We start from the raw sequence: 13257 nt of genomic DNA on the forward strand, positions 1-13257 counted from the left end.
AGACTGGGTCAGACGGGGCATAATTTGCCCTGATAGATCGCTTTTTCCACCGTTATCCAGCTAAATCCACACCTAATTGCTAGAATACAGGGAGCCCTGATATTTAAAATGATTAATGAGGCATTAATAACTTAAAAAGTGCATGAGAAGCTTATTAAAACCTCTGTTTACATCAAATAATGCGAGCTTCAGCTTTGTTCGCCGCCATATGTGTATTGATAATGTCATAGACATATAAAAAAAATAAAAATAAGTATATTAAAGTATACTAAGCATTATTATGCTATAGTGCACTAAATTGTTTTGTACCCACATTATTAATCAGTATATTTAAAGAATGCTAAAATGGAAAAACGTTTTTTATACTTATTATACTTTAATTGAATAAAAATAGTACAAAAGTCTTACTTAAATTGTGCTAAGTGTACTTAACTGTACTAAAATGGAACTATTTTAAATATACTTAAGTAATATTTAAACATATTACTTCATGTATGTAACCCCATATTTTAAATATGCTGACAGTAAAATTATAATACATTTAATAAGTATTATCACTATTATACACCAGGTATATTAGAGTATATATACTAAGAATTGATGTGAAATATATGTGATCTATTTACATTACAAATTACAGTACAAATATGCTTCTTGTTCCTGTCTTCTGTAAGTAGCACACTTCTAGTATATTTTGTTGAATATAAAAATATATTTTAATATACAAACTAAGAAAAATAAGTACAGATTTGTACTTAAAAGAGTATAAAGCTTGTCGCTGGGGCTGTACCTTATATTGAAGTACAAAAAAGTACCTTTCAGCGAAAGTCCTTTTTTGTACCCTTGTTTTTATACCAGTAAAGATTAATACGATTATAAACACTATCATCAACTAAATATGGCTCAAAAACCTGATGATCCAAAATTGTCTGACTTATATATTGTTTATTAGTACAGTGATACAGAATACAGAATGTACCTTTTGTCTGGTTAAATGGTACAAATCTGTACTTACTGCTGTTAGAAAAGACTTTGTACTTTAGAGGGAATAAATCTGACCCTATAAAGACCAATTTTAATTTTAATTTAATATATTTTTAATATATTTTAAGTAAGTACACAAATATGTTAAGTATAAGCATATTTACAGCATATTTAGACATTTCTCAATATGTTTTAAGTACAATTGAGTATATATATATTTTCTATGTTATTTTCAATGGTATAGTTTTTTAATAAGCTTCTTTTGCACTTTTTAAGTCATTAATGCCTCGTTAATCATTTTAAATGTCAGGGCTCTCCGGATTCTAGCAAGGAGGTGTGGAGCTACTTTGAGCCTGATAACAATGGGAAAAAAATCAATTTATCAGGGCAAATTATGCCCCATGTCACCCAGTCTGAAGGATGTTTGGAGAAACTGTTAAAATTTCTGGATCTAAGAACACTGTGGGAGAACGGAGGTGTGCTATTCAGCAAAGGTAAGTACTTTTTATCCTGTTTTACTACAACAAAAGTCCATTTTACACCAGAGTTCTTCTTTAATCCTTTAAGGCCTCGTCCAAGGTTTAGGTGTTAATGCCGTGATCTTGGTCTCTAATCTACTAAACTACAGTAAGTACTGTATAATAAATTCACGAAGGTGTATAATAATCAGGTATCATTGCCTCCCGCCAGAGGGCGCTTCTGCAGTAAAGACATTCTGACCAGGAGGTTGTGAATCATAGAATATTCTGATGTGATTTATGTGAATGTGATTGTGTTTTGTCAGTGTTGGATTGGAAGACCAAAAGTACCGCAATGTAATCCATTTATTTTAGCAGAGTAACGGTCATTTGATTACCACGTAACGGTTTACAGTTACTCATAATTTGTAATCTGATTACGTAACGGCGTTACATGTAATCCGTTACTTCCCAACACTGTTACTCAAATAGAGCTATTCACCGTAAACCAACTCTTACCTCTTCGCAACTTTACAACTGATGCTTTAAAACAACTTATTAAGAGACAAGAAATTCAAGTAATTAACTCTTGACAAGTTCAGCACAGCTGTTAACTGAAAGCCTGAATTCCAGGTGACTCTACCTCATAAAGCTGACTGAGAAAATCCAGCCAAGATGTGTAAAGCCGTCATCTAAGCAAGAAGTGCTACTGTGAAGAATCTAAAATAGAATATAAAATATATTCTGGTTTGTTTAACACTTTTTGTGTTCACTAAATAATTCCATATATATTTTTTAAATAATACGTTTTTTTAACTGGTACTGTAAATGCTTGATTATACTATCATACTGTCATCATATCATTTAATGAAAAATGGGCAATTACTTACAGGGACAACAATTTCATATATAAAAATGAGTGGTGTTATAAAAATAATACAATTTTAAGAGGAGGAATGTGTCTAAAGCTCTGCTTCTCAAACAGACACCCTATAAATACAGTCCCTATCTCTCTCACAGTCTTGACGGCTTTTTTAACCCCACACCACCCAGTCTCCTCCCTTTAACTCTATCATCTCTTCTTCCTGACTTTCCTTCCACTTATCCAAAAGGAGAGAGTGGCTTCCTATGACAAACAACAGCTCCAGCCCATAATGTTCTCCTGAGTTCTCTCCCCTCTCTTCCATCTCCTCCTAATAACCTCCCAATAATACTAAAATCATTTAAACTATATGGAAAAAACATATGGAATAATTTAATAAACAAACAGTGTTTATTATAAACAAACCAGAATATGTTTTATATATTTTAGATTCACCTAGAGACACCTGGAATGATCAGCTTTCAGTTAACAGCTGTGCTGAACTCGTCAAAAGATCATTACCTGATTTTCTTGCCTCTTAATAAAGTGTTTGAGAGCATTAGTTATAAAGTTGTGAAGAGGTAGAGTTACAGGTATACAGTGAAATAGCTCTATTGAAGTATTGTTCTCATCTATATTAAGGCAATAACTATTTAACTCTAAGTAAAGAAACAAAATACTTTAAGAAAGGAAGATCAGTCAATCCGAAAAATTAAAAAACTTAAAAAGTATCCTCAAGTGCAGTTGCAAAGAGCATCAAAAGCGTTTTGATGAAACTGGCACTCATCAGGACCATTGCCTCAGGAGTTAACGGCACCCCAGATAAGAGCCACCTAATTGATAAATTACAGAGTATTTTGGTTTGATTAACACTTTTAAGTAAACTACATAATTCCTTATGTTTTCTTAAAGCCCTATCCGGATGGGATTAGTTTCTCAGGGGGACGTCTGTGAAATATTGTGTGATATTTCACACTTCTACTCAGTGATAAAACTCTTGCATCCCGATGCAGTCAAAAAACAGGAGGACCAGTGAGTTTTTGGCTTTCTCAGTCACGTGACATCACGTTCAGTAGCTCCTCCATTTCCACTTGCTGTTGTGTTTACATGGATCTCCGTGGAAACATGCACCCAAAGTGTAATTACGGTGCGTGGCAGTGGACAAATAGCTATTTTATTAAACGCGAGGAGACGAAAATTCAGTCTGAGAAAAACACACACGGTCGTTCTAGACAGGAATAAAATCACAGAGGACCCCCCATAAAAGAGAAAATTACCCCAGGACCCCCTGAGAAACTAATCCTGTCCAGATAGGGTTTTAGTCTGGTTTCTTCAGTACTGACCTCAGAAGTTGGATATTGAAGCTGTGATTTACCATCGGCATTCCAGTTAAACATTCCAAGAATTTAAAAAATTTTGTTAAAAAAAAGCACAGTTAGCCAAAGACTTTGGAGTTGATCACACATGATTAGACCCTCCCTTTGACAATGATTTATGATGAATCCAACAAAAATGTTCTCCAGTCTCCACTTAATAACGATGCATTATGCAGAATTTTGCTCATCCAGCAATCATGAAAGCATGTCCAGAAGATAGAAGATGGACAGTGCTGTGTGTACGACTGATTTAATCGTACAAATTTAGTCATACAAAAAATAAGAGACCACTTAAAAATGATGAGTTTCTTTGATTTTACCCAATTGAAAACCTTTTGAATATAATAATAATAATAATAATAATAATAATAATAATAATAATAATTATATATTATATAAGAGGAAGATGGATGATCACAAGCCATCAAACCAAGCTAAACTTGGCTAAAAAAGCTAATTTTTGCGCCAGGAGTGGCGTAAAGTTATCCAAAAGCAGTGTGTAAGACTGGTGGAGGAGAACATGCCAAGATGCATGAAAACTGTGATTAAAAACCAGGGTTATTCCATCAAATATTGATTTCTGACTTATATGGATACAATGGAGAGAAGAAGGCATTTGGCGCAGAGCTACATATGAAAGTGTAATCAAATCCTGCTCGCTGATTCTTCCTGTAATGAAATGAGCTAATATGGAGGTGAGGATGTTTAGATCAGGCTGGGGAATATCAGATCTGATTACCTGGATAACTCAATAAGACCTGTATTACAGTATTAAAGCTAGATTTAATTATGTGGTAATGTTAGTATTATCAGTTGCATCATCCCTCTGATGGATCCATATGTCCTACTCTCATTATTAAAGTGTATAGTGTCAGTACAGCATATACTGTAGCAGGTAAAACTGAAATAAGCATAAATCTATACAGCTATAGACCCAAATATAGTAGCTTGCAAAAGTATGCATACCCCTTGAACCTTACAACTGCAAATTTAAATATTTAAATATTTTATTGAGGTTTATATAAATTGGTAAATTTCCCCATTGTGGGATTAATAAAGGATTATCTTATCTTATCTTATCTTATATACACATGGATGTAAAGTGGAATTAAAATGAAACATGGTTTTCTAAATTTTTTATCAAATAAAAGTCTGAAAAGTGTGAAGTGGAACATTATTCATCCCCCTTTACTCTGAAACTCCCTAAATAAAATTGCAGTACAATAAATTGCATTCAGAAGTCTTGACTTAATTAGAGAAACATTATAAAAAAAAAAAGAAAGACATAATATATGACATTTGCAGTTTGCCAAAAGATATGCATCACCCTAAACTCACCATTCCCATTGTGAAATAGGGCTGCAACTAATGATTATTTTGATAGTTGGCTAATCTGCTATTTTTTTTTTTTTTTAGTCGATTAGTCAGCGATTATTTCTGCCATGTCTCTATAAATCATCTCTAAAAATGAATAGAAACAGCTTATTATGAGATTTAAAAGGTATTTAAATGCCTGGATGTTGTTTAAACGTGGAAAGTACTGATATTTAGTGATTTAATCTGTTAAGATATAGACTATATTGAGATATAGACTAAGTTGAGTGTAAGCTGTGAGAGTGAACTAATGACCAATCTCCCATTGCGCTTCTGTCCCCAACACTTTGTATAAAAGGGTACTGTTATAAATAATGATTAGTCAACAATTAAATTTGTAGTCGACAAATTTAAATAATCAACATTGCCGATTATATCGGCTAATCGTTGCAGCCCTACAGTGAAACATGCTGTAGGGATGCATTTTTGTGACCAAAGGTGACAAAAGGTGAAATAGTTTAAGGGGTATGAAAATTTTTGCAAGCAACTGTAGGCCCTAATATCAAATTGACCAAGTCCTTCAGTTGCTTCATACTAAATGCACCAATTCAAATAGTTAGAAAAGCAATCGTCTTGTAGTTGAACATCCACAGCTGCAAAGTAACAACCTTTTCAAACCTTATAAAGTTACCAGTTTGGACATGAATGTTTTTTTATGAAAGCGATATAAGCTAAAATATAAACAGCCTATTCACAACAGCCTGGCTTTCAGCAGGGCTTAGTTGCAGCTCAGTTATTATTGAATTGTTTGATGGTGCCAGACGCTCGGGCTGCGAGCTGCAGCAATTACAGCCTCACTGTGTGAGAAGGCACTGGAAGGCAGGCTGAGAGAGAGTGCTGACTGAAGCTAATTCAGCTCTATTGAAGGCTGTGTATCAGTGTGTGCACAACTGTTAAATTGATGAGCACCATCTGTGATTTAAAAACACTGCTGGGCATCACGTGACACGTGTGAGAGAGAAACAGTGCATTTATTTATATTTGAATGAGTGCATGTATTACATTCACACAGAGACATGCAGTACCTATCATAAATGAACGACAGACAGACAGATACATAGATACATAGATACATAGATAACACACAACAAAGGACACTCGTTACCAGTCAATAACATGAAGCCACTGAACATCTAAGATTCAAAATTGAAAGAAGCCTTATTTATGTTTATAGTTAATTATTAAAGTTAATGGATTTAAGGACCAATTCTGGGCAATTGGACCAAAATAATGAATTGTGTTTATGACAGCAACTAGACAGACAGACAGACAGACAGATAGATGAGTTTTGGATGAGTTGCGGAGTGCAATGATTGTAAAGCAGTGATCTTTTTCCAACCTCCTGACCTCACTTACTCAGCTCTTGTTGCTGAGTGCCATCAAATCTGCACAGCAATGCTGCACTGAAATCTGGTAGAAAGTCTTTTCCGGTCATTTTTAAGAATTTCTATTGGTTCATTCATCAGGAGATTTTGACACAGTGAGCTCTATTGTTCACCTCGGTGGCGGGAAATACAGATGCACCATTGACTGAAATAAACCCAGACAACAGTCAATCGTCACGAGTTCAGAATAAAGAATCAAATAACATTGCTGTTCCCTTAAATTACCTGCTGGCATAGCTTCACAGCATGAACGCCCAGGTCAGTATCCTTAGCTGAGATGCACAAAGTGCCATGCTTTTAAGATACGAACGTGCCAATGTCAGAGCTCACCTGGCTCTTAAAGGCTAAAATAGGGCCGTGTGAGTTCAAATGATGTAGTAAACTAAAAATTTATACAGTAGTGATATAAAAGAGAAAAGTATTCCCCGTACAATATTTCTTTTATGTAAATTACAAAATTACATAACACAGACACACTATGTAAAAACAACACTCTATGTGCAGTTTCTGTCCACAGTTTTCTCCTCACCCCTGGCTCAGGTCTGTGTGTGTTAGTGTGTGTGTATTAGTGTGTTAGTGTGTGTGTGGGCTGTTCTGGTATGAGCATAAACAGCTGTGTGCCAACTGAACCGACCCTGGACTCCTCCTCTCTTCCGAGACCTTTGCCTTACAACTCTTACACTGCTCTAAATAGCCTCCATTTCCAGCTCTTCTACAACTATCCACAATACTGTCTTCTACTACAGTTACTGTACTATAAGACACAACAAAAGACAGTTGTTACCAGTCAAAAACATGAAGCCACTGAACATCTAAGATTCAAAATGGAAAGAATCCTGATTTATGTTGAAGTTAATGCATTTGAGGACCAGTTCCGGACTGTTTTTGTTGGTCTACTTGTTGCGAAATTGTTATAAAATGCATATATCAAACTATAGACATGAAAAAGAACTAAACAAAATAATGGTTCACATGGGTTTATGACAGCTACTAAGGCTAGGTTCACATTACCAGGCTGAAGTGACTCAGATCTGATTTTGTAATGGCTGTGTGAACGTGCCAAATTCTTTTTTTTTTTTTTTTTTTTTTTTTTTTTTTCAAATCAAGTTTGGGTCACTTTCATATTGTTCTAAGTCGGATACGTATCTAAACCTTTTACATTCATGGACATGCAACATGAATGTAAATGGTCAAATTAGATTTCATCCGCCTTTTTAGGGGTTTTTTTTTATGCATGCGCTACATGCTTCTCTCTCTCGTACCCACACATCTTTTGGTGCAGCAGCGCAGCTATAGGTAGAAAAAACAGCAAAAGCAAACCACCTGGCCAGCTGTTTACTCTCCACTCCAACAAAAGATGCTCCACATATGAGCTGCTAACAAATCCATTTCCCTTTATAAAGCTTTATATATATAAGACGTCTCTTAAATATGAGTTTTTTTTGTTGTTGGTGAAGAAGGCGATGTTTATATACGTATCAGTGTGCACATGTGAGGCGTTTCAGATTTGAAAAATCTGATTTAAGCAATGTGGCTTGTAATGTGAACAAAGCCCGAATGTACTTCTAAAGTACAACTGATTGCATTCTCTATTGCATAGCAGTACAATTGATCTCAACCTCCAATTGTACAATATATGGGCAGGTAATACTTTATTTGGGTGGTCCATTATCAATGAATGTCTATTAAACTCAACTAAACTCTTTTCTTTATATAACCTATACACCCAACTTTAACCCTAACCCTAAGTCTAACCTCAACCATGAATCATGAAAGTACACAAATATCTCTAAAGGGCTGAAACGAGTACATATAAAGGTCTGATACAGGAAAATACAATTTCTTCACTGAGCCAGGACTTATGACTAAATCATACAGAATGAGGGGAGGATTTTAGGTAGGTCCACATGACATTGTGTTTGTAGATGGATGACTTATTACCAAAACCACTGGATGAGGTAAAATAACAGACACACCCCTCTGCAAACCTAAGCAATTTCACTCTGAGAAATAAGATCTTGTTCATACTTGGCTCAGTTGATTATTATCTTAGGCTGGGCTTCCCATGAGCCTCTTAGTACAAAGATCATTGTTAAATTTTAGAGCAAGCATTATATTAAACTCTCCCTCTACCAGTTAAACTGTTTCTATGATTTGGAGGCTACTGGGCCCAAGACACCAGTAATTTAAAAATCTTTTGTAGACAAAAATTCATTGGGTCATTCTTTGACACAGCAGTGCTGCTGGTGTTTTTAAACAGTTTATTGTCACTGCTGGACTAAGAATAGTCCACCAACCAAAAATATCCAGAAAACACTATACATTCCTGAATGCACTGATAAAGGGCTACAGTAGACAATGACCATCAGGACCATCAGGAGTGTCTTATAGAGAAAACAGTGTAAACAGAGTGTTTTTAAAGGTCTCCTTCCACTAAAATCCACTTTTTTCCTGTTCTTTGTGAAATACAGTAGGCCTCTTAGTTGTATATGATGCTGCATATGAAACTCTTCCTCAACCTTCATTGTCTGCAGTAGTTAGTAAAAGAAAATGTTCCGAAAAATTTGTCAATCAGGAAAAGTGAATTTGTTAATTAATGGCCTCGCCCACCTCGGCTAACAGCGCTAGAAACAACATGGCAGTTAATTTCTGTGTTATTTGCGCAAATATCACATCAGTGTTTATATGCTTTGCCCAGTAATTCAGAGCTAAGGAACAAACGGTTAGAATTTGTCATTGAAACACCACCAGCGTATAAGTACAATTGGGATAGGTAGGTGTATTTTTAAAACACCCCAGGGTTTTTTTTTCAACTGCCTGTACGGCTCTGCTGCGGCTCAGCCAACAAAACCCTGGGGGGGGATTTTTACTTTCTGGACCTGGACTACCCACCTCCATGTGTGTAACTATAGGTTTACATAGGATCTCCGGTGGATTTCACGTTTTACTGAGAGCTAGGTCAGTAGCTGAACTGCACTTAGCAGGGCATTACACTAGTAGTACAGTAACATATGACATTGCAAAGACTGTTATTAGTGTCTTTAAATAAATATCTTTATTTTTAAAGTTTATTTCTAACTGTTGTCGCAGTGCTTTTAGCCAATCAGAGGCAATATATGTTTCCATGTATGAATATTCATGAGCAAGATTCGAAATCCTATCGTACCCCGCGTCACTCCTCCACCGGACTAAAGCAGCGTTATACCAGATCACCGGAGCACTTTTTTTTTTTTTTTTTTTTTTTTTTACAAAAAACAGCTCACATGACATTCATTCATACTACAGACAACAACTAGACAGCCTTTAAACCACAGTGTTTAAAAACTCCAGCAGCACTGCTGCATCTGATCCACTCATATCAACATAATTTCATCGTAAATGAAGTGGTAAGAATAAGCATGACCCACCACCAGAATATTAATAGCTTCTCTGTGGTGGTCTATCGTCTGGGTTTCTGACCAATGAAGAAAGGACAGTTATAATAATAAAATATTCAGAGAAACAGATACAGATCTGTTATTATTAGAGAACTACAAAGTGTCCTATATGCCTATTTTAACTGATAAAATGGACAGTAAGTGTAGAAACAGTTGATTCAGTTACTAAATAACAAGCCTCAAGATTAATAACTGAAAATTATTAGGTTTTAATGATTTTAAATATAATGTTTTACATTACAACTCATTCCAGCACATCCCTTAACAATTGTTAAGTGTTCAGGGTTAAGTTTGGACTATTCTGGCTATGAATACTATGGAATCCCAAGCATTGTCCAGTGGAAATCTATAAAATAGGTAATGACAAGGATGGGAAGCATCGCCATTGATCTTCTCCACCCGTTTCCTTATCCTGAACTCCTACAGGACTTGTATAAGTAGGAGGAAACACCCATTCAACCTCTTATAAGACTGGATAATGCACTTCAGTTTATTTTAGACTATGCAGCATTAAAGCAAACAGTTAATGAGAACAGTTCTTTGAATACAATCAAGAAATGCAGCTAAAAAGACAACTAGAGATGATGCACATGCTTGATATAAAGAGAAATATAGCACAAAACAAAATCTTAGCCATTGAAATGATCAAATTTCAAGGGAATAAATCATATTTTTTCTCAGATAATATTTTTTGTCTTAATAAGCATTGTGTAATTGTAAGATTAATTTTGCTTATTTTAGGTATAATGATCTTAAACCAGGGGTGTCCAAACTTTTTTTTGTTGGGGGGCCAGAAGGAGAAATATATTTGAAGTCACGGGCCACACTCTGTAATAAAACAAAAAATGAAATATACCACTTTCCCTCTCCGCTTTTAGACTCTTTGGCCCGTTTTTCTGCGCAAGAAATGTGCACTCTCTCCGCTTTTAGACTCTTTGGCCCGTTTTTCTGCGCTAGAAATGCGCACCCTCTCTGCTTTTAGACTCTTTGGCCCGTTTTTCTGCGCAAGAAATGCACACCCTCTCTGCTTTTAGACTCTTTGGCCCGTTTTTCTGCGCAAGAAATGCGCTCTCTCTCTCCACTTTTAGACTCTTTGGCCCGTTTTTCTGCGCTAGAAATGCGCACCCTCTCTGCTTTTAGACTCTTTGGCCCGTTTTTCTGCGCAAGAAATGCGCACCCTCTCCGCTTTTAGACTCTTTGGCCTGTTTTTCTGCGCTAGAAATGCCCACCCTCTCCGCTTTTAGACTCTTTGGCCCGTTTTTCAGCGCTAGAAATGTGCACTCTCTCCGCTTTTAGACTCTTTGGCCCGTTCCTGACACCTAGCGTTCAAACTTTGAATCTCACATTATAAAAACCTGCTTAACAGCGGGCCAACTTTCATTCTATTTCTAAAATACCTCGTGGGCCGCTCCAAAAAAGGAAACGGGCCGCAAATGGCCCGCGGGCTGTAGTTTGGACACCCCTGTCTTAAACAGTCTAACTTTTAATTTCAACCTTATTTTAAGTAATTTGAACTCAAAGTAAATAAAAAAAGGATTCTTGTTATATTTGTACTCATGGTTAAAAATTAAGACTATAGAACATAGAGTGCTGTAATTATGGTGATCAGATACAGCAGTGCTGCTGGAGTTTTTAAACTCCTCACATCACTGCCGGACAGAGAATAGTCCACCGAACAGTAACATCTACACTAATATTTAACCTTTTCAGGCTATTAAATGTAAAAATCCACACAAAACAACTTGATGTATAGTTTTAATGATTGGTTTTTCTGTACTTTTGTAAAAAGCTCCTCCAGGCTGAATTCTGTATTCAGCTTTATGTAATAATATGTGCCAAATTACAGTAATCAGCTAAAGCAGTGCTGCTGGAGTTTTTAAACACCTCGTGTCAAATGATTCTAACTTATACGGCTGTTTTTAGAGTTGTGTATTAGTTTAATGACTAAAAGCCTCTTTCCAAACATAAATTGCAACTTTATAAGAGAATGGAAAAATACTTTCAATTTGTAAAACATTATACACCAAATAATTGTTAAGAATTTCCATTGTCCCATTTATCACAAACGTTAAAGATAATGTAAAGAATACCTGCACATTATATCAGATTATACATGTTATAGTGAAACACAGTAAAAATGGACCTGCATGTAGCACAAAAACAAAATCTTAGCAATTGAAATGATCAGATTTCAAGGCAATAAATAATACATTTTCTCAGACAAGACTTTTTGTCTTGTGTAATTGTGTAATAATTAAGATTATTTTGCTTATTTTAGGGATCATGATCATAAACAGTCTTATTTTGAATTTTTACTTTTTTATTTTGAGTCATTTAAAATCTGAATAAGCAAAAAAAAAATATTGAGGTATTCTGATTCTTGTTTCAAGCAAAAATAATCTTTTACCTGATTTAAGTCATACTTTACTCTTTTTGGTTTTGATTTTAAGGAATCTTACTAAAAAGAAAGTGTTGCTTACCCCATTAATAAAAGCATATTACTGCTTCAAGTCAGTTCTTCATTTCTGTGCTCCCTCTAGAGTTAGGCAGTGTAATTTGATCTTTGAGCCATCACTTAAAGGACACTCTTTACACATGCATTTCTGGACAAGCTGAGAGATACAGAAACATCACTGATTACTGATTTGAAGTGAAAGAAGTTTGTGGACTGAGGCAGCAAACTAAATAATACATTATTTACACAAACATGACTTAATATTAGCATATGCGTCTCACATATAAAATATTTGCACATATTTTGCCACTGAGTTGTTTTGCAGTGCAAAGGTTTTGCATGAGGTTGATGATTTTGAAACATTTATAAACCGTCATAAATCAAATATTTTATGCTATAAAAAAATTTATGGAATATTTTAAAGAACCTCATAATCATATCCCTGAGATGTCAGATGATCTGAGTGTGATTGGTGTGGTTTTGTGTTGTAGGCGGTGAGAAGGCTCGCTGTGTGCTGCTGACAGCGGAGAACGGCCTGTTCCCGGTTCCTAGACCTTCACACAGCCCGCCGGTGAGTGCAGCCCTCATACATCTGCAAACTGCCATCTGTCACCACCGCATGCAGGTCTACACTCTGCAGATTTATGCAAAACACTCCCCTGCTTTTGTTGTTCTCCCAAGGAGCTGCTTCACATGTGCTGATGAGGTAGAATTAAAAGCAGCCCCTCCTATTGTATCATTAAACACAAATCTCACACCTCAAAACACACAGGTACTTAATAACAGTATATTTATGAACAGACTGGAGCTGCCACAATATTAAAAAAACTTACATATTCAAAATGCCATTTAAAGTGAATAGCAGAAAGGAAAAAAAATATTTCTCAATGGAGGTCATTGTATAAGTACATTTTTAAAGTCATTTT

At 35.5% G+C, this 13257-nt stretch overlaps 1 protein-coding gene across 3 annotated transcripts in view; it reads left to right on the forward strand.

The window, feature by feature from the left end:
• Nucleotides 1-13257, forward strand: part of LOC103046694 (A-kinase anchor protein 2) — a 164199-nt gene that overhangs the window by 76672 nt on the left and 74270 nt on the right. For all 3 annotated transcript variants that reach the window (XM_049468468.1, XM_049468469.1, XM_049468470.1), the window contains one exon: nt 12823-12902. In XM_049468468.1, the coding sequence (XP_049324425.1) occupies nt 12823-12902 (80 nt within the window). The remainder of the gene's footprint in view (nt 1-12822; nt 12903-13257) is intronic.

This window comes from Astyanax mexicanus, chromosome 20 (genome assembly GCF_023375975.1).
Source record: "Astyanax mexicanus isolate ESR-SI-001 chromosome 20, AstMex3_surface, whole genome shotgun sequence".
In the NCBI taxonomy this organism is placed as follows: Eukaryota; Metazoa; Chordata; class Actinopteri; order Characiformes; family Acestrorhamphidae; genus Astyanax; species Astyanax mexicanus.